This window comes from Polypterus senegalus, chromosome 5 (assembly GCF_016835505.1).
Source record: "Polypterus senegalus isolate Bchr_013 chromosome 5, ASM1683550v1, whole genome shotgun sequence".
Taxonomy (NCBI): Eukaryota; Metazoa; Chordata; class Cladistia; order Polypteriformes; family Polypteridae; genus Polypterus; species Polypterus senegalus.
The window spans coordinates 166,290,939-166,317,088 of NC_053158.1; the positions used below are offsets into that span (position 1 = coordinate 166,290,939).

The 26,150-nt window shown below is 36.5% G+C and overlaps 1 protein-coding gene across 12 annotated transcripts in view; it reads left to right on the plus strand.

Annotated features, from left to right (window-relative positions):
- dip2ca (disco-interacting protein 2 homolog Ca) overlaps positions 1 to 26,150 on the plus strand; it is a 537,137-nt gene that overhangs the window by 437,002 nt on the left and 73,985 nt on the right. For 7 of the 12 annotated variants that reach the window (XM_039753581.1, XM_039753585.1, XM_039753588.1 and 4 more), the window contains 6 exons: positions 3,393 to 3,532; positions 4,110 to 4,246; positions 5,238 to 5,446; positions 17,269 to 17,383; positions 17,839 to 18,040; positions 18,792 to 18,901. In XM_039753581.1, coding sequence (XP_039609515.1) covers positions 3,393 to 3,532; positions 4,110 to 4,246; positions 5,238 to 5,446; positions 17,269 to 17,383; positions 17,839 to 18,040; positions 18,792 to 18,901 — 913 coding nt within the window. Of the gene's footprint in view, positions 1 to 3,392; positions 3,533 to 4,109; positions 4,247 to 5,237; positions 5,451 to 17,268; positions 17,384 to 17,838; positions 18,041 to 18,791; positions 18,902 to 26,150 lie in introns of those variants that run through there. The other 5 variants (XM_039753583.1, XM_039753587.1, XM_039753586.1 and 2 more) reach the window with 2 other exon arrangements.

The following is a 26,150-nucleotide window of genomic DNA, read 5'->3' on the forward strand; positions in this document are numbered from 1 at the left end:
AAATCATTTTTGAGTGTTCATATGTGAATGGGGTAAGAAAATGTTTTATGATTTTTTTGTTGATGAATTTAAGTCTGTCCAGAGAATTGGAATACGATTGCTTGAATAAAAGAATACAGTACTGGTTTTTGTAATTTGAAATTTTATCTTAAAAATTTAAAGCTCTGGAATTGTTAAGTATTTTAAGATTTTTTTAAATAATTATTTTCATTTTCTTCATTTAAATTTCTGATTATTCATGTATGTGTTTTTGTGTGTGTTTGTGTATCCTTCCATCTGCCTAATGACCTATTTTCTTCAATATATTTTAAATGGAAACATAAGTACACTTAAAGATTCACTTTTTGAGTGCTTTTTCCATGTGAAAATGTGTACAAAAACAAAAATGTTACAGTTTTGTTCTTAAGTTTCAAAATCATCATGTGTTTTAAATCACAGAAGCCATTTAGATTTACAGTATATTATTAACACTATAGACAGTAAAGGAAATAAAGTTAATATATAATGCAAAAACCTTTTTTCAGTTCTCTGCTTTCTCTTCCGTTTACTGTGTGGAAACCCTTGATCTTTTTGGAAAGAAAGAAATTACAGCTTCATTCAAACACTACTGTGACAAGAGGCTGTTATTTAATTGTCGCTTCCAGTGGGTCCAGTTTGAGGCCTTGCTGCTGGATTCTATAAATCTCCGCAGTCTTTGATATCTATCCAGTGCTGATCTCCAATACACATTTGATGCATCTTTTGCAGAACACTTTCATCCCCTTTTTGTCCTTTTCTTCAGAATACAGTCTGTTCATTTTGTTTCACTGACTTAACATACTCCAACCTGCAGTGTGCATACTGGTAACTGTCCTTTAATTGCACCAGATCCTGAGCTTCTTCTTTGCCTGGACTGACATCTGTCTTCGTATCTCATGGCATTCTAGAAACAAATGTTTTGGGTGTCTTTTCTGCCATATTTCTTTTTCCTTTCCGTTTGCTTCCCTGTTGGTCTTCATGTCATTTATGCATTTTTAAATCTAAAATGAATTACCATTAACACATCAGATTTTTTTTAGTTCTTTTTTTGGTTTCGAACTGTCTTGGAATTTATTCAACTAATGTTAATATATTTATGTTCTACGGAATACATTTTTAAATTATGGAGTCTTTTGTCATACTGTGTGTTTGTTATCTGAGTATTGACTACAAATTCACACTATTATTACAAATTCATCTTCTGACTGAAGTGTGGTTTGCAGCATGCAAATTCATATTTGCTAACACAGACTTTAAAATTACCCTGGACCACCTTTTAGCTTTATAATTTTTAGTTGTTTTTTAGTTGCAACATTTGAAAGAAATTATTCCATTATTAATGCATGCAGCATGGAGTAATAGGATTAGACTCTATGTAAAATGCAGTGAAAGTGTACATGGTTATTGACCTAACAGGGACACACTGACAACATTCATGGTAGTTCAAAGTTTCTAGTTTGTCCATGCTGAATTGTTTTTGCCTGTTGGCATACTCTTTAAATCTCCCTTAAGGATTAGATTTATAATCTTTAGCAATCAGGTAAGTCACATTTTTAAGGATATCCAGTTTGTCCTACTAAGCCAGATAGAAACATCCAACATGCCCATTCCTTTCAGAATTCCATGCGTTGTTATATACATGACCTGGGCTATTCATTTACATGCTTTATTGTTAAATTTACATGCTTTATTGTTAACAGTGTTTACCTTTCAGTTAATATGCATCATTGTTATAACAAGATAAATTAATTGTATGTGTAATTATCATTCAATGTATCAATCAATCAATCAGATTATACTTACAGAAAACATTGACACATAAATTATTAGCCTTTAACAAATAAGAATGATGACATTCCAAAACAAGCTTTTATGTAATTTTTATATTATGTTTGCTTGAAAGACATAACATTGTAATATAAAGTAAAGGCCGCAAGGTCACTAGAATGACTATCATAACAATAGTGATTTGCTGATTTTAGCTGGATTTCTTACCCACTTTTAATATAGCAAAGGCTTTATTGGCAAAACAAAGTTCATTAATGCATAATGCAACAAAATACATTAAAATAATGAATAAAATTACACCCACCATGTATTTTTATTTATTCATTAATTTGCAAAAAATATTTATTCCAAGAAAACATGTGGAGGGCTTAAACCTATGCTGGTAACTTGGGTGTAAAGCAGGAAGCAACCTTGGATCAGATACCATAGCAGCACACAACATACTGTATACCCATACTAATCTAAATCAAAATTCACACTTCCAGAATCCTGTCTAGGAACAGAGCAATAGAAATTTAAACTGTCGGCATTTGTGCATGTCACCTTAAGAGTAGTGCCTACACTCCCACCATCTCCATATTACGTGTGTTGAATGTTAGCGTTGAACAGTTGTTCTCATTGCATTATTATTGTATGAATGCAGTGCATGCAGGCAGCAGCGAGACACCCTTATAGACACAGTAAAGTACAGGGTGAACAGCAAGAACATCATAAGAATTTGTCTCTTTTAGTTTTAATTAAACTAGATGCCTGAGGAAGGAAGACAAACATTGTAATTGGAATGTAGAACAGGAAAGGTCAATTGATCAGGCAAGTTTTCTTATGCAGGGCAAAGCCCAGACATCACCAGAAGAATAAGCAATCAGAAGCACAAGTTTTAACCAATAGTGTTCATGTTATTCTTTTGAATTAAGAGAGCTTTTGCTTCAATTTATAAACTACTTGATAGTACAGGAACATATGTTATATAGTTACAGGTCAAGTAAATGTTTTATAACACCCATGAGTATGAGCTGTGAGTGTGTTAGTACATTAGATGCTACCAAATTGTTTACTGGATGGCAGAGTAAACAGTTTCTTACTAAGGTGTTGAGTCCACTGTTATACACTACTGTTCCATTTAAAAGCAATTAGTATAAATTATAAAGAAATGGTATAAATCAAAGTATGTAACATTTTGATATATTTATGTTAAAGTTCCATGACTGCATGGATTTTTTTTTTTTTTGCTTTGTGATCGTGAGAACCCTAAACCCAAAGAGGACTGTTTCATTTATGTTAGGTAGATTGCCCTGAGGGGACTGGGCGGTCTCATGGTCTGGAATCCCTGCAGATTTTATTTTTTTTCTCCAGCCGTCTGGAGTTTTTTTTGTTTTTGTTTTTTCTGTCCACCTTGGCCATCGGACATTACATATTCTTTGTTAATTAATGTTGACTTATTTTATTTTCTTACTGTGTCTTTTATTTTTCTATTCTTCATTTTATAAAGCACTTTGAGCTACATTTGTTTGTATGAAAATGTGCTATATAAATAAATGTTGTTGTTGTTGTAGAGAATTTAGAGAAAAACAATATGTGTTTTATAGGCCAACAGATGATACCAACCAACCACCAGGTCGAGGCGTTCTCTCAATGCATGGTTTGAGTTATGGTGTCATTAGAGTGGATTCTGAGGAAAAGCTGTCTGTTCTGACGGTACAAGATGTTGGAACAGTGATGCCAGGAGGTGAGCCATCACATATTTGTATTTCAGTTCCTTCAGATGTAATGTAATAGCCAAACCTAAATGAATGTTTTATGACTTGTGAAAAGGGTGTTCTTGTTGTAATATGCAGGTACTGCATGTGGCAAACCTAGAATTAAAAAAATGTCTTTTGAGTTTTTACATAAATGTATATAGACTTTTTTCTAAAGGTTGCTCTGACTTGTTTATGATTAAAATTATGACAGAACTGTTCCCAAATTTTGTGCTAGATCATGCAGACATTTGTTGTTAATGAGTATGTTTTGGCATGATGTAATTACTGTTTATTTACCAAAACCTGAAGGCTTGGAGCTCGGCACATGAAACAAGTTTAAAAAAAAAAAACTTTTAGTTCATTTGGCACACTGCCTGAGCTTTCTTTGGTTGCTTTTATTTAAATAAGAATTATTATACAGCATAGTTTTTAGCATTGCTCACTCATCCACTTCCCAGGCCAACCAGTTTAGGTGGAATAAAATCAGTTAAAAGCCCTGATTGACGCATCACAACCAATGATATGAAAAGTTTTCACTTATGACATTCTGGTTTATCTCTTCAGCTCTTATGTGTGTAGTGAGACCAGATGGGATTCCTCAGTTATGCAAGACAGATGAAATTGGAGAGATATGTGTTTGCTCCATTGCTACTGGTACATCCTACTATGGTCTGTCTGGTATGACCAAAAATACATTTGAGGTAAGAAAGTGAGATTAGTGAACTTTTCCAAATGATACAGACCATGCATATGCTTTACCATGCTTGATTCAAAAAGACTTTAACACAATTAAACTTCTTACTGTTTTATTAAGAACTTCATAACTGTTTTGTAAGCTAGCCTTAAAATTCAGCACAGCTAAAGGCTCTGTCCTCTGAAGTAGTTTTATTTATCCTAAAAATTTGAAAATGACCTTCATCTTGTAGTCACAGTGTACACTCTAGTGTATATTCATTAACATGTTTAATCAGATAAGAGAGGAGCTAAGCTTTAAATTAAACTGAAAACCTTTGTGCCAGGTGAGCCATAGCAATATGAAAACTGAAACTACAAAGCAGGTTGTGATGCATGCTTTCATTTTGTAACTTAGCTGTAGAGCAGTAAGTGAACAACTTCACATTACACTATTAAAATCGTTAGTTCTACATGATACAAATTGTTGAAATAGATTTTTAGTATTCTTATTATTAAGAAACTGCCATTAATGTTGCAATGTTTTAAATGTACAGTAATTTGGAAAAATGAGATCTACAAAGGTTAATCACATGTTGAATATAATGCCTAAATTTTGTTTAGACTTAGCTAAAAAATATTTAATCCCTCATGTAAAGATGTTAATACTATTAATAAATGATCACTTTGAATGAAATTAATACCTGTCATAACAGATTATTAACTCTGTTACGTGTGAATGTGCAAGTGCTGCAGCTGGGTTTTAAAAATAAACCCAGTGGTTTGCTAAGATTTCCTCAATTTGCTGAAACTGTTTTTAAGTTTACCAAAGCTTTATATTAGAATTATAATGTTTGATACTTTTGGAACAGTGTCATCTTTTTTTTGTTGCAGAATCACTGCATGTTTTTATTCAATTTTAGAAGTATACTGTTTGAAAATAACTCATTTATTTTTTATCACCTCTTGTTTTTCATTTGCCTATGTTTTTTGATTTTTATTCCGCCCCCCCATTTCTAGGTTTTCCCCATGACAGGTTCAGGTGCACCCATCAGCGAATACCCATTTGTAAGAACTGGATTGCTGGGGTTCATAGGTCCTGGTGGGCTGGTGTTCATTGTGGGAAAAATGGATGGACTGATGGTCGTGTGCGGGCGTAGGCATAATGCTGATGACATAGTTGCCACTGCCCTTGCTGTAGAACCCATGAAATTTGTCTACAGGGGAAGGTAGGTATTTTTCCAAAATACAATATAAGTAATACTGATTTAATTATTATAAAAACAGATAATTTAATAAGGAATTTACAGAGAATATGTGGTTGATAAAACTGAAAGGTTATATTGAACATGGAGGGTAATAGGCAGTTGACTTACCCCATTCATTTATTTTCCTTACTCTCTTATCCTTATAAAGTGTAATGTAAAAAGAGGAAGTTGGTCCATTGAAGAAGAAACACAAACACAGGCACATGGGTGAAATTTGAAGCAAGTACATGTATTTATATAGGGTCTTCACCACAATTATTGACACCCAGTAAAGATGAGTAAAAAAGGTTATAAAAAAAATGTACCTTTAAGTGAATGACCTTAATCACGTACTGAAAAAGCCAAGTGAAATGCAGCTTTTTCACAGGCGCACCCTTAATTTACCTCATTACTGGACCTAATTTTTAGAATGTGTTGCAGGCTTGAAGTGCAGGAATGGGTGGATATTAACAAATTAAATGAAGTTGACGAGACAAATCATGAAATATATTGGGTTCCTACTAACTGTAATGAAATAAAAGTCAAAGTAAATTTAAGAATCACTGCATTTTACCATCCCAACTTTTTCTGATTTGAAGTTGTAAATAATGCCCACTTTTTTGGATAACATGAGACAGATATGTAATTAATAAAATAATTTTTCATTGAAAGGCGATTTTCTGTCCAATTTTACATTTTCAAGTCAGTGTAAGTGAAGAAATTATATCACTAGCCAACCCGCGGCGTACCATACGCCACATAATCAGGCCAATTTTTTAATGATTTTTAAGCACAGGAAGAAAATTAACATTTGAAAAATCGGTAATGTAATAAATCAGCAAGAAAAGCAACATTGTAACAATGCACGGAATGAACCAACATAAAATCGTCGCTGACTGAAAACTGGCGGACCACCATCGCGCCTTCTCCTGCCAGACGGAGGGATGCGAGTGCACTGCGCTCAGGCGCGGAGTGTGGAACGGCAGGAGAGGAGAAGGACATCCACTCAGCTCCCTCCGTCATGCTAGTCTGCTGATTTCTCGTTCAGTATGCACTGCCTGCTCATGTGCCCACCTCCAACTCGTCACTGGAGTCGTTGTCGTCTTTACACAGTCCAGATGCACCCGTGACTCACGTAGACGTTTCATTGCTCTGTGCGCTTTTGGCTGCTTTTCTATATATAATCCACCAAGACACCCGACCACGGTAGTAACGAGGTGGGAGGGGGGTGTGTACAAAGGGTAGGGACATAACCAGTGGGAGCGTATGAGTCGCATTTAGTGGGAATTGCACGGTTTGCAGCATGAATGGGGTTCAACGGCTTACCCACGCCTCTCTGCGCCGGGTAGACACACGCTCAATCTCATGCATAATTATTTATTGAATGCTAAACACTTCTGGAAAGACACGGTTGTCTAAAACGGGTTGGTGTGAGAATACAAAAGTAAGTGAATGAAAAGATGGAACTCTGGAGAGAGCAAAATACAACACATTAGTGAAGCCGCGGCATAACAAACGGCGCATAATTATTTATTGATGGTTGAACACTTCTGGAAAGACACAGTTGTCTAAAAAGGGAGGGTTTGAGGATACAACAGAAAGTGAATGAAAAGATGGCACTCTGGGGAGAGCAACATATAATTGTCTGTGAGTGAAGAAGACGCATGTTTGTCGCGGATGCGAATTGCTGTATGTAGCGTGTAAAACAGTTTGCTATGGTGCCCGCGGTCGTGCGTTGTAACCGAAAACTTGTTTTTTAAAGACTGCTTACTTCATTGTGTTTTAACCTCAGTTGTAAAGGATTGTTTTAAGGATCCCATGGGATACCCCTCGCAAACCGTTTTACACGCTGCATATGGTGACTCACCTCCGCAAGAAACATGCCTCTATGAACAGTCAAGGTGGCTCGGAGGTACATGAGGCCTCTACGACAGACGAATATAAATGACGCCGTTCTTTCTGTGTCGTCATTTCCGAGTTGGTGGGCGTGGCTCTGCGAGTTGTCGTCGTATCCAATGGTCTTGGAGTTGGTGGGCATGGCTCCTCCCTGCGTGCGCCATAGGTGTCTTACTTGTCGGTGGCTTAGTATATCCACACCCCTTCCGGCGTACTTTCCATGGTTGTCTTGCCTAATGAATTATATATATATATATATATATATAGATATTTTTAATCAAAGTGTTTTTATTGAGTTACCAAGTAAACTTCATAACTGTATCCAAAATAATAGAAATGTATGGAATCAAGATATTTTACACTGGAACTGCCATATCATGCACACTATTCCACCAGGTTGGTACATTAGTAATTGGCCTGTTCTGTAGAAGATCCAATAATTTCTGCTTTTGCTGCAACAAGCTTATTCACAATGGCTGACACTGGCTCTTTTTCTTCAGTTACCTATTCCTCAGTGACATTATGAAGTAGCTCAGCCATGTTAACCCAGGTATGACTTTCATGTACAACTAAGGTTTTCAGGACATAACAGAATGAGCACCATTCTTTGGTTATATAATTTCATGTTACTGTAACATAAAACTGCGTGGCTATTGAAGCCCATTAATCTAATTTAGCCTCATTGTGTATTTCGGGAATTTCTGCATCTAACAAAATCTGTTGCCATAGAATAATGTACCTTGGCTCAAGAGTATGAATCATGTTGCAAAATCCAGACTTTGTTGTGTGTTTTGCCTTTTTACAACTGCTAGGAATTTATTTAAAGTTGTGTCCAGAGTTTGCTGCTAACTTGGCATAGTTCTGGGCTTGGCGCCATCAGAGGTTATTCCGCTTGGTGTTGAGCAAGATTTCTGCAAATATTAGTGGTATTACTACAGTATTTAACATTTTATCGTGAAATTCTGCATAGGAACCCTCAGGGTCAAAATTTTGCGTTCCAAAATAGTTTATTTTGTCCATATGTTCCTAGAGATCAAGTATGCAAAATTTGGTCCATATCTGTCAAAGGGAATATGATTGTATAGAGAACATACAGTTTGTGTTCTCTACTAATGTGGCTTACTGGATAAAAAAATATACTGTATCGCATTTTGATACCAGCTCTTTGTACTCGTAATTAAGGATGTTTGTTATATTGTTTGCACTCCAGTTGTGAGAATATGAAAGTACACAGTGTTTTCAAGTTAACACTTACATGGTACTGTCACTGAAACATAACAGATAATACTTTATGTGATTATACTGTTAATGTGTTGTTAAAAATTCAAACAGTCTCTATATGGTTACAATGCTTGTCATAATTATAATGAGCAGCATGGTAACACAGTGGTCAGGGTTGTTACTTGACAGATCCAGTTACTTGAAACATGCAACCCGTCATTGTCTGTGTGGACTTTACATGTTTTCCCCATGTCAGTATGGGTTTTCCTCCCACATCCCTAAAGACATGCAGGTTAAGAAGAATACTGACTTTAAATTGTCCCAGTGTGGATGTGAATGTGAGTGGGTCCTGTGGTGTACTGGTGCTTTTTTGCCTGCTTTGAGCACAATTTGGTTTCGATAGGCTGCAGCCCATTAAGTAAGTTTAAGAACCAAATCAGGACATTATTATTATTATTATTTCAACTACATTTTCTTAGGGGGATTTTACACAGTTCTTTGGAGAGGTTTTCCTTTGTGAATTTTAGACCTGAGCAATTATCCTGGGGGGCAAAAACTGCTTGCATTTTAACGATCCTTTGCTTTTCTTGTGCTTTTCTACAGCACCACCAACTAATTTTCAGACATGTGCCTGGAACACAGTGCGACGCAGATCTATAAACTGCTTTCAACATTTTAGCCAACAGCGCAGGCTCAATACAAAAGTATAAATCAGCCTTTATAGATTAAAGCTAATGCCAAAATTCATATTGACCTCATTAATCAGATGTATGTGAAATGCAGAGTCATAGACTGTGTATGTGAAAAAAGTGCTGCAGTGATAACTTTAAATTTAAATCAGCTGAGTCTACTGATTGAAACTGCAAATGCTGAAATATTGTACTACCAGTTGCCATCACAGCTCCATGTTTATTAAGAACAGAGTGTGAGATTGTCATCAAGCTGAGAAGGGGGCACAGCTGCCTGCATTCTCCCATTGCTAAGCATGCCAGACAGATGTCTCTTATGTTTATGTACACATATAACTGTTCTATTCACATCTCTAAAAATAAATGTGCAAAATCAGTTATAGTAGATACAATTCTATTTATTTACAATTCTATTTAATTCTATCTGCGCCACCACCACCTAATCAAAGCACCGTGATGTCCTTACATTGATGAATTAAAGGCCAGAAGTCCACATAATCATCATCATCAAATTCTTCCATGAGAACCCTGAATACAATGAGGGCTGATTGAGGTCATTTATGTTAGGTAGAATGCCTAGAGGGAGCTGGGCAGTCTCGTGGCCTGGAACCCCTGCAGATTTTATTTTTTAATCCAGCCGTATGGAGATTTTTTTGTTTTTTCTGTCCTCCCTGGCCATCTGACCTTACTTTTATTCTATGTTAGTGTTCCCTAATTTTAATTATTTATTTTGTCTTTTTTCTCTTTCTTCATCATGTAAAGCACTTTGAGCTACATTGTTTGTATGAAAATGTGCTATATAAATAAATGTTATTGTTGTTATTTGTGTACATATAGGTAGGACTGTTTTGTTTTTGTTTTTTGAAGTTCATTATGCTATTAAAAAAAATAATTCATACAGTATTAATTGTATTCTATTCATGTGTCTCTGCCTGGCAATTTCTTTCGTCTTATAAGTTGACGGTTGTAGAACTTTAACTGTATAGCAGAGTGTGATCCTAACTCAGCTTAAGTGAATGTTTCACACAAGGCTGTTTCATAAGAATACTGCATTTAAATGCTCATAGATCTAGTGGGCAAGATGCTTTCAAGTTCATAGGACATCATTATCCTAATGAAATGACTCTTGTGTCCAACTTTTCATTTCATAGCACCGCACCATGACATTACTCAACCTAGTAGACCCAGTAGCTCTTTTGATGATTACTGGCAAACATTTTCAAAAGTCCATAAAGGTGAAATTAAATCTTTTCTTATTGAAAATTTCCATCCACACCACTACTGTATATTCATTTTAAGGCTCAGGATGGCTTCCTTAAATTAATTGTTAGATTTGAATAGTTTAGCATGATTATAAATAAAGTTCTTTTTTAACATCATATACTCTGTCTTTGGCTTGAAAAATAGACCAAAGATGCATAAGAAAAAAAAATTATAATGCCAGCTGCATTGCTATCTTCAAAATTAACCTGAGGTGCCAAACTATTTGTTAATAATTGATGAGCTGATGTCTAGCCTACCATGGTGCCCAAAGAATGTTATTCAAAGCCTTTTTAATTTTTACTCAATACTCCAGACAGAAGTTGTCACTTGCCTGCCTTACTGCATGGCACACTGATAAAAATGTATAGTACTGCTTAAAATTAGAATAAAGGTTCATTTACATAGAACTACTTGCAAAATCTTCAGTTTGTGGCACCCTCATCACCTAGCACTTGTCAAACTAGGTCTGATCACTTTATACTTTTTCTTACTTTTTGATCTTTTTTGATCATTTTATTCTTTTCTTTTTGGTTTGGGTGAGGGACTCAATGTATTGTGTTACAGTGTATATAATTTATGAAGAGCTCTGTTTAATTAGTTTACTTGATTATTCACTGTCCATCAGCTTGCCCTAGTGAGAGTCCCTGGGACAATGTCTCAAGTTAGAGAGATCACTCCATCCCCAGTGTAATTCTACTGATACTTCTAGGAAATACTCTAGGAAATACTCTGGTATTCTCAGGACAGCTTAGTTTGTCTCAGTTTCTTCCTTGGTGACTCATGCCTCGGACACTCCACTGGGGGTGTTTTCATTATGTGTCCAAATAACCACTGACTTCTTTTGATGACTGTTTCTACTCTAATTCCTTTATCATTCTTGTACTCCTTTCCATTTTTTAAAAATGAACACAACAACCCTGTGCAGAAACCACATTTTAACTGAATGCTGGTCCGTAGTATGCTGTTTTACATTCTAATTTGCTTAAAATGTACATAATCAATACTTCTGTTCCTTAACACCTATCCACTATCTGCAAATTCACTGCTGGAAGCTGTTTGTTCTGTATACGGCCTATACAGTAAAATAGGTGTGAAACACTGTAGAATTATTTTATATTTCCCGTTTTGTGGGATAATACTTAACTTGAAGAATGCTATGCAAAGTACAGAGGTAAAATATGCCAATAAAGGATAATACTGCATAATAATTATTATAATAATAATAATAAAATGGCATATAAGCTGATATTGTTTGGCATGCAGTACAATTAAGAAATAAATGTGTCCAGTTTGCCAAATTATCATAGAAGAGAATGAGAGAGAGAGAGAGAGAGAGAGAGAAGGTTGGACAAGGTGGTGATAGTGAATCAGGATATGCAGCAAATTAGCAAGGAGGAAGTAAGGACAGCTATGAAGAGGATGAAGAATGGAAAGGCCGTTGGTCCAGATGATATACCTCTGGAAGCATGGATGTGTTTAGGGGAGATGGCAGTGGAGTTTTAAACCAGATTGTTTAATGGAAACTTTGAATGTGAGAGGTTTCCTGGGGAGTGGAAAAGAAGTGTACTGGTACTGATTTTTAAGAATAATGGGGATGTGCAGAGCTGTAGTAACTACAGGTGGATAAAACTGATGGGCCACAGCATGAAGTTATGGGAAAGAGTATTAGAATCTAGGTTAAGAAGGGAGGTGATGATTAATGAGCAGCAATATGGTTACATGCCAGTAAAGAGCACCACAGATACGATGTTTGCTGTGAGTGTTTTGTTGGAAAAGTATAGAGAAGGCCAGAAGGAGTTGCATTGTGTCTTTGTTGACCTGGAGAAAGCATATGACAGGGTGCCTCAAGAGGAGTTATGGTATTGTATGAGGAAGTTGGGGGTGGCAGAGAAGTATGTAAGACTTGTACAGGATATGCATGAGGGAAGTGTGAGAGTGGTGAGGTCTGCAGTATAAGTGATGAATTCATCAGCGGGATTATATCAGCGATCGGCTCTGAGCCCTTTCTTATTTACAATATTGATGGACAGGTTGAAAGACGAGATTAGACAGGAGTCCCCATGAACTATGATGTTTGCTGATGACATTGTGATCTGTAGCGAGAGTAAGGAGCAGGTTGAGGAGACCCTGGAGAGGCGGAGATATGCTCTAGAGAGGAGAGGAATGAAGATCAGTAGGAACAAAACAGAATACATGTGTGGGGATGAGAGGGAGGTCAGTTGAATGATGAGGATGTAGGGTGTAGAGTTGGCAAAGGTGAATGAGTTTAAATACTTGGGATCAACAGTACAGAGTAACGGGGATTGTGGAAGAGAGATGAAAAAGAATGCAGGCAGGATGAAATGTGGGGAGAAGACTGTCAGGAGTAATTTGTGAAAGACAGGTATCGGCAAGAGTGAAAGGGAAGGTCTACAGGACAGTAGTGAGACCAGCTATGTTATATGGGTTGGAGATGTTGGCACTGATCAAAAAACAGGAGACAGAGTTGGAGGTGGCAGAGATAAAGATCTGTTAAGATTTGCATTGGGTGTAATGAGGATGGACTGGATTGGAAAGGAGAACATTAGAGGGTCGGCTCAGGTTGGACGGTTTGTAGACAAATCAGAGAAAAGCAATTGCTTTTGTTTGGACATGTTCAGAGGAGAGATGCTGGGTATATTGGGAAAAGTATGCTAAGGGTAGAGCTGCCAGGCAGGAGGAAAAGAGGAAGGCCTAAGAGAAGGTTTATGGATGTGGTGAGAGAGGCCATGCAGGTGATGGGTGTAACAGAGCAAGATGCAGAGGACAGAAGATATGGAGAAAGATGATCCAATGTGGCACCACCTAACGGGAGCAACCAAAAGAAGAACATACCAAATTATCATAGTTGCATTATTGAATTTTAAATATCTTACTAGCCTAAAATTATTATTCAGTCGGCCAATTTACTTTTCCTGATCTTGTGACATTCTATAAAGAAACATTTGAAAGAAAAACAATCATATTTTTGTTTGCTACTAGTATTGTGGAGCTTCTTATCAGTGCAATACTTCACTTTTTAGATTTTGCCAATATCACCAATGCCTACAGTCCCTCATATGCTCAGTAGCCTGTAATGTACAGAAATAAGAGCTGGTTGTGGAAACCGCAGCACTATTTCCAGTTCTCTCAGTATCAGAAGTGCCCTTACTGGGGCCTGCAGTACAAGTGGTTAGTTAGTTTACAATCACTGCTTCTGAGTAGAATTCTATTTTTACATTTAAAGGGTAGAAGTACATTAGAAGGTTAGAAGCAAAACCTCAGCAGAGACCACATTGTTAGTTGTGATGGATTTTTGTGTGTTCCTTATGCCTTTTGCATCTTCATGAGGTACTGTACCAATATCAAAAACAGTATGATGTTTAAGCATTACGTCAACATATTATTCATATCTGTTTCACACTATTAGTTTAAATTATCTGTGTTTTGTGATTTAAACATGTCATGTTCATTGTTATTTTATTAACATGTTTGAATTTTTCTCTGTAAAATAAATAATAAAGCAATATGCATTTTTTTAAATTTCCCATTAATGGACATTTTTCAGTGCAAGTTATGCATGTCTTTAAGATGATGGAGGAAACTGGAGATATCAGAACAAGAGTTAAGGAGTCTGGCATAAAATCACCACTTTTACAGTATTATTCTTTCTTTAAAATTTACCTCACTGGAAAAAAAAGGTTTACTGTTATTTTATATAATTACTATACTTACAATTATACACGTGAAACCCTCTAATCAATTAGAAATAATAAATAATATAGCTTCATGCTGCCTCTGGAGATGATTGATACTGTATGTTCAAAGCATTTTTACTAGAGTACGCAATAGGTTGGTGCAAATAAAATGGTGATATGTCTCTAGTGTGACTCTTTTGGGACATTGTAATTTTTGCAGTACTGTAACCATTAGGCTATCAGAAGAACCAGAAAACAAAATTATGCTTCTAACAGCTCTTCTTTGACTGATATGTATTAAACAAAATTGAATTACAATTAGTTTACCTACCAAATTTAATTTTCTTTTTAATAGTTTAGGACAAACATGCATCTAACACTTAATGTAAAATTCTAAGAAAGACTAAAAATAAACTTTTACATGAATGGAAAATAGTTAATGATCTGTGAAATATGGTTCTTTATTAACAAAAAATAGCTTGCAGTCTGAGAAGTATTTTGAGTAATACCGAATAAAAAAAACTGAAACCTACCATGATTTTAAAATACATGAATCAATAACTAATAATGAGTCTGCTTTCTTAAACGCTATGGCAATGATCCTGCAAAGGGCAAAAATAATGTGGATTATGGTTACTAGCAAAAGGCTGATGCTGTGATTAGCCAAACTGCCTTACAGCTCTAGATTCTGTTCCTATCCAGGTTTCAGTGGAGTCAATGTCAGCTTTGCACAATTTCTCTGCGTCCATGTGGATTTATTCCAAGTACATTTGTTTTCCTTCATCATTGCAATGAAATGTAATTCAGGATAATTGAGAATTTAGAAATGAGCCAGTTAGAGTTAGTGTGGATGTTTGCATGAGTGTTTTCTGGACTGACATCATATCCAGGGTTTATTCGTCAGTAGCTTGCAGTATTTCCAGGACAGGCACAATCTTAGGTTTAGAGAACAGGCTGATGTATGTTTTGATTGAAGGGACTTGAGTGTAATATTGAAGATAAAATGAGGTAATTATTAACTGGTACTGAAAGGAGAGATACATGGCAATATTTGATGTTCTTCTGAATATATCAATAAAAGAGTGGTCATGAATGAACCTAAATCTATGTTAAGGGTGGCACCTGATAAGTAGCATTATCGATGCTAGAGGGTTAGAGTTGTGTGAAATCTTCAACAGCTGTCACAGAATGACTAGCCACTGTCATTGTAAAGCTTCCAAAACAATTAACTGGTTCTAGTGTTTTAGATTCTGTTGGTCATGTTTGGTTCTGTATAACAAAAGTTTAAGATTCACAGTTTGTATTTTTTCACTGTTAAAGAAATGTTCTCAAAGAAAAAAAGTGTACCTTTTTGAAGCTTTGATTTTGAGTGGATATTGATATCGGTGGCATAGCATGTACACCTGTGGCGGCACTTACCTAGCCAGGACACCCTGATTATGGAAGGACTTGGGGAGAGAGTAGTTCCAAGACACTTTCTCCCCAGGACCGACAGAGGGCATCCACCTTGATTTCCAGTAGGGTCACAGGTCATGAGCACAGGACCTCAAACCTACTGGGGCCCATGGCCAATGCCAAGCGGCACCTGGATATTTTCAGGGCCCTACTTCTGGGTGTGGCAGAAATGTGGCCAGAAGAAGTTTGTTGGGCACCTGGAGTCCTTCCGGGTGCCCTATAAAAAGAGGTCAGTTACCATCACTCGGACAGAGTCAGGAGGAAGAGGACCAAGCCTAAGGAGGAGTGGAGGCAGAAGGACTGGCATGTGAAGGACTTTGTTGTGCTCTGTGCTTTGCCTTGTGTGCTGTTGAAGACGGCAGTGTAAATAAACTGTGTGCTGTGTGGCAATTGGTGTCCTGCCTGTTTCTGTTGGGGTATGTGCCCTGGGCTTCACACACCGTAAATCTTTTGTATTTGTGTTCCACCAAAACCACTTTCAGTTAATAACTCCCAGCCCTCCTGATACATTAAACTTCATTTAAAATATGTCCTGCCTTAAAAGAATTGCACCCCCATCCAGAGGAAATTTCTATGTTGTACTTGTTTCTTTTTCTTCTTGCTTTAACTCTTCAAGAACCTTAAAAGGCTAGTTCAGGTAGAAAGATTCAAATATAAACAGTAAACGCACCCTATTTATCTGATTTAAAAGGTATCATCTGTGTTTTATTGATGCTGAATGAATGTTGTCTGTACTTCCTTGCCCCTTTCATGACCCCAAATATCAGTGCTTGAAAACAAGCCACATTGCCTTTTCTATGTCTGTGTAGAGTGTCACATAAAAATGATATTGTTTTATATTATTCTGTCAAAGTTGCTTCTTTTGGGGTTGTCATTTCCCCCAGCAGAAAACAAGGGATGACAGTGTGGACAATAAAGAAACTGATTTCAATTTAATTAGTATCACTTCCTATAAAGATTTATCTTATTTCCTTTGATTTTCAGCATTTACAGTTGAAAGCAAAGCTCAGTGGGCAGAGCTTTGGCCCTTGAATTTATTGTTTAAGCTTTTAAATTAAAGTAAGTTTCACTATGAATCTTAATGCACACTTTTGCCTAGCATAATCTCTCAGGTGGGAAGCAGACTTTCTTTTTGACATCAGCACATCCTAACAATATGTTAAAGAAAACACCCACACGTTTATATCTACACGTGTATGCATAAAAATGAACTCTTAGAAAAAATGTCTATGGGTCGGAGAAAGGCTATCTGATCATATATGAATAACATACAGTGCTGTCATTTTTAGGTCACACATATTCTTTGTCATATTAGTGCAAATATGACAATTAATAAATAAACTAAATAAACACAAATACATATTCAAAATACACAAAGTGTGCACAGCATCTTCAAATACAGGGATATGCACTGAGGTGTGCAAATTAAAATTTACTCTATTTTTTTTTCATGAATCTGACTTGTTTGAAATTTCCCATTAATGCATCTCTGATGTATGTTGGTAATTTTACTGTGAGCAGTATACAAAGTCTACTACTGTAATTCTTAAGTGCTATTTTTCATTTTTTTTCCATTGCTTTACAGAATAGCTGTGTTCTCCATAACTGTTCTTCATGATGAGCGCATAGTGATTGTTGCAGAACAAAGACCAGACTCAACAGAGGAAGACAGTTTCCAGTGGATGAGCAGAGTTCTACAGGTATGTACAATAAGTTTCAAGACTGCAACAGGTGTTTAGCAAATTGTAATTATAGGACTTTTTTTTTTAATATTATGTTATAAACCAATACTCTTAAATTCAAAGCAATAAATAAAAATTCTGACAATACAGTATTTGCCAGTTACACTTACTGTATGTTGCTACAGCTTTTGTGCCATATAGTAAACTTGTAGGATATAATTGTGTGAAGCACTTTTATATTAATTTGTGGCTATTAAATTCAACTATATTTCGTAAGTTAAGGTATATTTTGAGTAACTTAAATTGGATGGGTGGATTTCTTAAAAATGTTTCTAAAAGAGAACTAGTATTGCATTTAATAGCTGTATATGCAGAAATTGTTATTACAGGTCAGCAGTTCTGATTCAAACCTTTCACAAAGAATCAACAAATAGCTTTTTTTTTTCTAAATACTTGTTTGTCTTTGTTTTTAGGCAATAGACAGTATTCACCAGGTAGGTGTCTACTGTTTAGCACTTGTTCCAGCCAACACACTGCCAAAAACACCCCTTGGAGGCATTCACCTGTCAGAAACCAAACAGCTTTTTCTGGAAGGCTCTTTGCATCCTTGCAATGTACTGATGTGTCCACACACTTGTGTTACCAACTTGCCCAAACCAAGACAAAAGCAACCAGGTTAGTATAAGGTGTATTGTAATAAATGTGTAGTAAAAGCGTTTATACAAATGATTTCACAGTCTTAAGAATTTTTGTTAAGCTTGTTGAGTGTTGATGTTGTTTTGGGTATCTAATATTATTTAAAATTGGTTTGATTAGTACTCTGATAGATGATACTTATTTTGATAGACATTACCATCTTACAGTGCTTTGGGCTCTGGTTTTCTCCTACCTTCTCTTTGAAGTTCCCTATTTTCTCCACATTCTGGAAATCAGACTGGTGGAAATTTCAGACTACTAAAACAGTATGCAGAATATTAAAAGACAGGTATTGGCAGATGTTTAATTAAACTGCTGGTATATAATCTGTTTTATGTAGCCATTTAAAGTTTAAAAAAAATCCTGTCTGCTCCAGAGTTCTCGGTTCAAATAGTAGCTCAGGATCTGTTCTCTCCTTGTCTGTACAGTATATGTTTTTTCCATGTACACTAGTTTTCCTTCCACACTCCCCCAAAAGACTTTGCGTGTTAGGTTAATTGTTGACTATAAAATGGCCCTCTGTGAGTTAGAGTGTGGCTGTGTCTGATCTCTGTGATGGAGTGGTAACACCATCCGGGTTTGGCTAAGGTAGGGTGGCTCCAGCCTGCCGGATCCTTCAACTGGATCGAATGGTTCCAAGAATGAACAGATAAAGTACATTATATACTGTACATAAAATGAAGAATTCACTGTCATTCACCACCATTTGGCTTTTGTTTCCCTTTCACAGAAATTGGTCCTGCCTCTGTGATGGTAGGAAACTTGGTGTCTGGAAAACGCATTGCTCAAGCCAGTGGACGGGATCTTGGACAGATTGAAGATAATGACCAGGCAAGAAAGGTGTGTGTGTTTGTGTGTCATCCAGGAGAAGTAGAGGGCTTGATTTTCAAAATGTAGTCTAAAAAAATTAAAACATGTAATGGCTACAGAGCATCATGATGCATTCCATGTTTAATTTTTTAAAATAGCAAATAAGTAATTGCTATTTACCTTTTGATTGTCTTGTTTTCATTAATTTAAATCTTGATCGACTTTTCCCCTCTGCCTAATCATTTTTTCATTTCATGTCATCATTTATTATATGTATTTTTGTAAATTAAATTAGACATCAATCGTTGCCAAAAGTGAAGAATTAAAGATGATGAAACCATCTTCTAGGATGATAGGATCTCCTAAGGGCCGAGGGATCCTCTTGCATTTTTTCCATTTTATTTAAATTACTGGTAATATTCTCTGTCTGCTAATAAAATTACATTTCAAATCCTTACCTCTTATATTTCTCAGTGAGAAAATGAATAATATGAGAAATATACAAATAGAAGTCTTAATCTTAATATTGCCATGTCTGTTTTATTTAAATCAGAAATTCATCAAATTGTGTTTTGTGTTATCTTTAATTTGTTGTAGTGTGTTGTATTGCCATCATCCTTCATTTTCAGTTAATTTTTGTGTATTTTTATATTACACTCCTACTAGCAAATTCATTCAGAGCATTGAGTCAGATATTTCCACTTTAAAAATCTGAATGATAAAATGGCTAGGTTAGCAATGTATAGATTTTTTTTACCCACATATTAATGATTACCTTTTACCTCGCAGCCTTTTTACAGAAGCTCAGTTTTTCTCTTTTTTTTTTTCAGAACTTATTTACTAGTTACTAGTCTTACTTAAAATTATTATTGATATGGCTTGTGGCTCATCACTGATAGTAGCGACTAGAAATCAGATAAATGGATTTTAAATTTACAGACAAACTGCAATGCTTGCAAACCCAAACTTGTGATGACTGCAGTTCAAAGGGGCTGTGAGCTTGAATGGAGTTGTGACAAGGACTTGAATACTGCCTTTTGTCTGCAACACCTGAAACAGTAAGAGACACTGAGAAAATGAAAGCGGGGTGTATTAAAATCCCATAATCAGCTACTTGTGATTGCGAGCACCGGTGTCAAGTTCAGGCCAACCCACACCATCACAACCATGACCTCCGGTTTTGCAGGTGTTAAGTTTAATTATGAGTGCATTATACGCAGTTTCTGACTTTCCAGTGTGGACTGGAGGGTCATAGTCTGATGAGGCCAAGAGGACATTATTGATGAGCATTAGAGACACAAAAATCTTAGATTCCCTGACTAAATAGATTACTGAATATCTTGTCATTTATTCAGTTTTCTTTTTTTTTTTATTTCTTTACCTAAATTGCAGCTGACCAAAGTCAAATGAAATAAAACTTCAAGTGAAAGGTTGATTGAAATTGTAATACAGAGCCAGAACTCTGTTAGCAACATTATAATAATAATAATAATAATAATGCATTTTATTTATAGGGCTCTTTACATTAGCAGTAAATCTCAAAGTGCAACAAAAAAGATTAAACAAAGGCAAGGCAAGGTAAAAACAGAGATAAAACAACAATAATTATAGCATTCTTGTTAATAAGCTTTCCTAAATAGAAAAGTCTTTAGCTGTTTTTTAAAATAGCCCACAATCTGCTGTGTCCTTAGGCTCTCTGGTAGGGCATTCCAGAGCCGTGGAGCAGCGGCTGCAAAGGCTCGATCTCCCATTGTATGAAGTTTGGTCACGGGGGGGCGAAGGCAGTAGGTATTTGTAAAACGGAGGTTTCATATAGTGGATTGTAATATAAGGAGCTCTTTGAGATATTGTGAAGCATTTCCATGGATACACTGGTGAGTAAACAAACAGAGTTTGTATTCGATACGGAGATGGATAGGGAGCCAATGAAGTGACCGAAGGATTGGTGAGATATGTTCATATTTCCGCCCCCTCATCAGAATTCTTGCAGCACTATTTTGAATTTGTTGGAGCTTTTGAAGGCTCTTGTTGGGTATCCCGATGAGGAGTGCATTACAATAGTCCAGTCTGGATGAGACAAAGGCATGAACCAGTTTTTCAGCATCACAGAGGGAGAGGTAGGGATGGAGTTTGGCTATATTTCGGAGATGAAGGATTGCAATTTTACAAAGGTGATGGGTATGTATATCAAATGACAGATGGGAGTCTAACTTGACACCCAGATTTGTAACAGAAAGGGAGAGGGTAATAGTATGGTCAGAAAAGGAAATACAATTTACAGAGAAACAAAGTTGATGGGGAGTGCCAATTAAAAGAGCTTCAGTTTTAGTGCTGTTCAGCTTGAGGAAGTTCTTGGACATCCAGGCCTCAATCTCATCCAAGCAAGAGGAAAAAGTTGATGGAGGTGTAAAAGAAGTCAAATCCAGTCTCACATAGAGCTGCGTATCATTGGCATAGCAGTGGAATGAAACTCAGTGCTTACAGATGATGTGACCAGGGGTAGCATATAGATATTAAAGAGGGTCGGCCCAAGGACTGATCCTTGTGGGACTCCACAGGTGACAGTGTGGGTATGAGATTTAGCATTCCCTAAGGCCACATACTCAGCCCTGTCTGTAAGATAGGACTCAAACCACTCGAAAGCAATGCCAGAAAGTCCAATTGTATAGTGAAGATGATAAAGGAGAATATTATGATCTACCGTATCAAATGCCGCTGTAAGGTCCAGGAGGATAAGGAGTGATGGAGAGCCATGGTCAGCAGCCATCAGGAGGCAATTGGTGACTCTAATCAGGGCTGTCTTTGTGCTGTGAGAAGTTCGGAAACCAGACTGAAATTTTTTAAACAGAATTTTTTTAAAGTGATCCTGAAGCTGAACCAAAACAACCTTTTCCAAACCTAAGACAAAAATGGAAGGTTGGAGATCGGACGATAGTTTGCTATCACTTCAGGATCCAAACAGGATTTTTTTAAATGAGGTCTGATTTTTGCGGTTTTCAAGGCCAATGGGACTAAGCCACTCTGGAGAGAGTGATTAATGATGTCAGCAGTAAGAGGGCTTATATCCGATACATTAGATTTTACCAGAGGAGTAGGAAAAGGGTCCAATGACCACGTTGAAGGTCACATCCTCTGTATGATGTCCTCAACTTCTTTAACTGTGATGCAGAGGAACTGGGAGAGGCAGCCCATTGGTTTTGATGTAGAAAAATCCAGCGATGGAGAGCTGGAGGTAGACAATGAGGAGACGGATGCTGCCCACTTTAGAGGTGAAATATTCAATAAAATAGAATAGAATATACAGGCATAGGTGTGAGGATTGAGTAAATGGTTTATCAAGGAAAAAAGTTGTATGGAATTTCTAGGACTGTTGTTGATTAAATTTGAAAAGTATTGAGATCTTGCAGTGGTCAGTGCCCTGGAGTAGTTTTTTTGGTGTTCCCGATAAGCTAATTTGTGGACTGTTGAACTGGTTCCAACAAAACACCACTTGAGGGCTCGCCCAGCTGTTTTCATCTGTCGAAGCTCACTTGTAAACCCTGGGGCAGATTTTACAAAAGAGACCACTCGTGATTTAAATGGGGCATGGATCTCAAGGATGTTGTGGAGCCCATTGTTGTAGTAATCGACTAATTCACTGACAGAAGAAAGGTGGGGAGCAATGGAGAAGATTTTAATGTCAGCATTTAAATCAGTCAAGTTAATTTTTTTCCGGTTCCTGAAGCGGATACAGCGCTGTGGTTTAGAGTATAGTGAATTTGTGGGTAAATCCATTGAGACAATTTTGTGATCAGAAACACCTAGATCAAGTTCTTGGAGGTCTGAGATGAGGACTGAATCAGTAATGATGAAATCGAGGGTTTGGCCCTTGTTGTGAGTGGGGACATTGACATGTTGTCTCAGATTTAGGCAGTCCAGGAGCACTAAGAGCTGGGCAGCAGAATAATTAGAGGGAGTGTCCACATGAATGTTCAGATCTCCAAGAATCAGTACATTTGATGATGATGTACAGAAAGATGAGAGCAGCTCATTCATTTTCGTAATAAAATCAGGGTGTTGTTTTGGTGGTCGGTAAATAAGAAGTATTGTTATAAAAAGTGGATGCTTACAATTTATTGCCAGGCATTACTATTCACTCTCTTGTATAATGAATAATTACACTGTAATTCAGTACTTAAATGTGTAGTTTGCAACAGTTGTAAATTAAATTATAACTTTTATTATAAATGTATAAAAATAAAATATTATTGTAAAACAGACCTATAATGTAGAGATTTTCAGTTACTCTTTTGGACAAGTATAACACTTTTTAAAAATTAAAACTGATTATTTTCTTGCTGGCAGTTATAGAAAATTCTGAATTTAAAAATACATTCAGAAATTGCATATATCCAGTGTTCGAGTCATATGCTCAGGAGAAGTAAAAATCTGGAATTTTTTTTGTTTTTAATTTTACATATTGTTCATCAATTCTTTTGCATGCCACACACTTCATTGTTTGCTCATAAAAAATACAATATTGCAGTTCAATATTTTATTCAAGTACTGCACATGGAAGAAAGTTAAGCAAAAAGAACCAAAAAAGAATTGGCCAGATAATTCACAATAATAGTGGTTTTTATAACAGCAATCAAAAAGTGATGTACCTTAGGTTTGCAGCTTTATACTGAGTTTACAGTAAAGTCAACATATGGGGGAGTGTTCTAGTTAGGGGGGCACAAAGCTAAATGAAGGTTTACCATGTGGACTGCATTAGAACTTAGAAATAGCATGAAGATTACCTGACTATCCATGCTGCAAGAGAGTGACAGTTAGTTGCATATTGATGAGCACACGCAAGAAAGAATTTTACTCCATTCTGTACATTGGACAGTAATGACCCTATATATCTGAAGTTAGTTGTCATGCAAGAGCGGTTTCATAATTCAACCAAAGGGACACTTCTTACAGTGAGAGGAAAGCCAAAATTAAGTTCATTCGAATTGGAATAAGTGGGCTTGATAATGTTGCCTTTCCTCTTTTCCTGAGGTGTTGTAGCATTGATGTTAAAATACACAGATATACAGCTGTCATTTAACTGTTAATACTGAAAACTCTGTAATACAAAAAGTCATGAAGAGAAGCAATCCATTATCTTTTGCTTGAAAGAAAACATTCAGAGGGGGAAAACAGAATGTCCTACATTGGTAATATCATAGACACCAGCCATCAGGGGAGGAACTACAAATAATTAAGATTGTTATTTATTAAGTGCCATTAGATGCAACAAAAAGTGGATTGTCATTTATTAAAAAGTAACCATAAAATTTTAGATATACTGTATAATGAGAATTGACAGTAAGCCATGTGCAAAATATGTGCAGATTGTGAGAAATTTAATTCAAATTTCAAACTAAAGATTTTTAAAATTTGTCATTAATACCAGTAGTAGTAATTCTGCAGTGTATGTTTTATTTTTTTATATTTAAGTAACATGTCAAAGCTACACATATGCTATGTCTAAAAATGTAACCTAGCAAAAAACAAATACAGGTAAAATTCCGTTACAAAGAACTTCCACGGACCTAAAAAATATTTTGTTGTAACGAGATTCTGTATTTGTCACTATAGTGCTTTCTTTAACTTGCATCCAGGCGTTTGCAATCATTTCAATAGCTTCTTTCGCATTAATGTTAATGTTCCGCTGCCTACAAGTTATGCTGACGAGAATTTTTCCTTGCCATAATACAACTTTCAGGATGCGAATGATGCCCAAATCCATTGGCTAATGCACTGCCGTACCGTTGGGCGAGGGAATTTCAACGCAAACATTATCTAAATGTGAAAGCATGTTGTGTTCAGCACAGTTATCAATCAGAAGGCAAATCATCCTTTTCTTCTTCATATTGTGAGGTTTCTGAACACTTTTGGGATCCCCTCACTCCCCATCCAAAAGGAACGACATGCTGAAGTGCATCCCGAAGCGCGAATGCAGCATTTGTGGAAGATTGTTTGTCCGTTGCTGGGGCAGGGCAACAGCAGCCTAACAGTGCTTCAGTGAAGCACCACAGAAGCAAATCATAAAAGATTGTAATTGCGCTATAAGTCCCTGTCTTGCACCTCAAAAAATGAGGCTTGGTCTCAGTACTTTAGCAAAACCAGCTTTATTCAGCATGAAACAGGAACGGCACAGTTATTTATTGTAGCGTGGTCTGCCACTCTGCTATACGCAGACACAGCAGTCAGGCAGGGACTTGGCCTGGTCAGTGACCAAGTAATCCTGTTATCTGCATTTACAATGTACCTTGCACCATCCATTGAGATCTTTTCTGTTTGCTTTGCTGGAAAGACGCAGCATAGCTGTGAGCCTGCTGTTTGCCCCAGCAACTGATAAACTGTCTTTCACAGACTCAGAGATTGCACTTCAGGTCGCTCTTCGGTGTGCAGCCTAGTTCAAGGAGGTCCCAAGTGACTTTACAAACCTCATATTTTCTTGAATGTGTGCCACCTTAATAGGAGTGTTTCTTAAACGAGCATCACTGAACCACATAAAAACTGCTTTTTCAACGTCTTCAAATGCAGCAGTTCCCATGCGTTTGCAGCCCAAGATTTTTCTTCTTTTTTTGCTTGTTCTTTCAAGAAAGTTGACAGTGTCGATGGCAAAATTCTGAATTCACTGGCAACGTCTTTTTTCTTTTTGCCACAATCGAGAGCTGCAAAAATGTTTCTACAGACTCGTGTCATATGGGGCAGCTGTCGGGACCATAAAAATACTTTGTTGTAATGAAAATATTGTTGTAAACGTATTCATTGTAACGGAATTTTACCTGTATTTACCAAAGGGAGTATATTAAGACTTGGGTGCACAGTAGAACATATGAATAGACTTTGTAAAAATGAGCTTTGCATAGTCATTCTTTAATTGGTTTACTTTAGCAGGCTTTTTAAACCATTTAAATCCTTCTTCCACATATTTCACTGCCTGAAATTTTTCCATTCTTTATTTTCTGTCATTTGAAAATCAGGCCCAGTGTGAGTGTGTGCGCATCTTTTTTAATTGTTATTTTTATTTTGTTTGTAATTACTGTTTTCAAAAATTTTTAATCAGTTAAAGAATGAAGAAAATGCTTTCATTAGGTTTGAATTTTTAAGTAACATACTTTAAAAAAGATGTAGACAGAGACATGGCAGCATTTGATATTATGAGTTTGTTATGAAACCTGTATATTCAGTACTGTTATGTGTATCTTACAGCTTATTGATGCTGCCGAACCCACCCTATTCCACTGTTGTTGCCCAA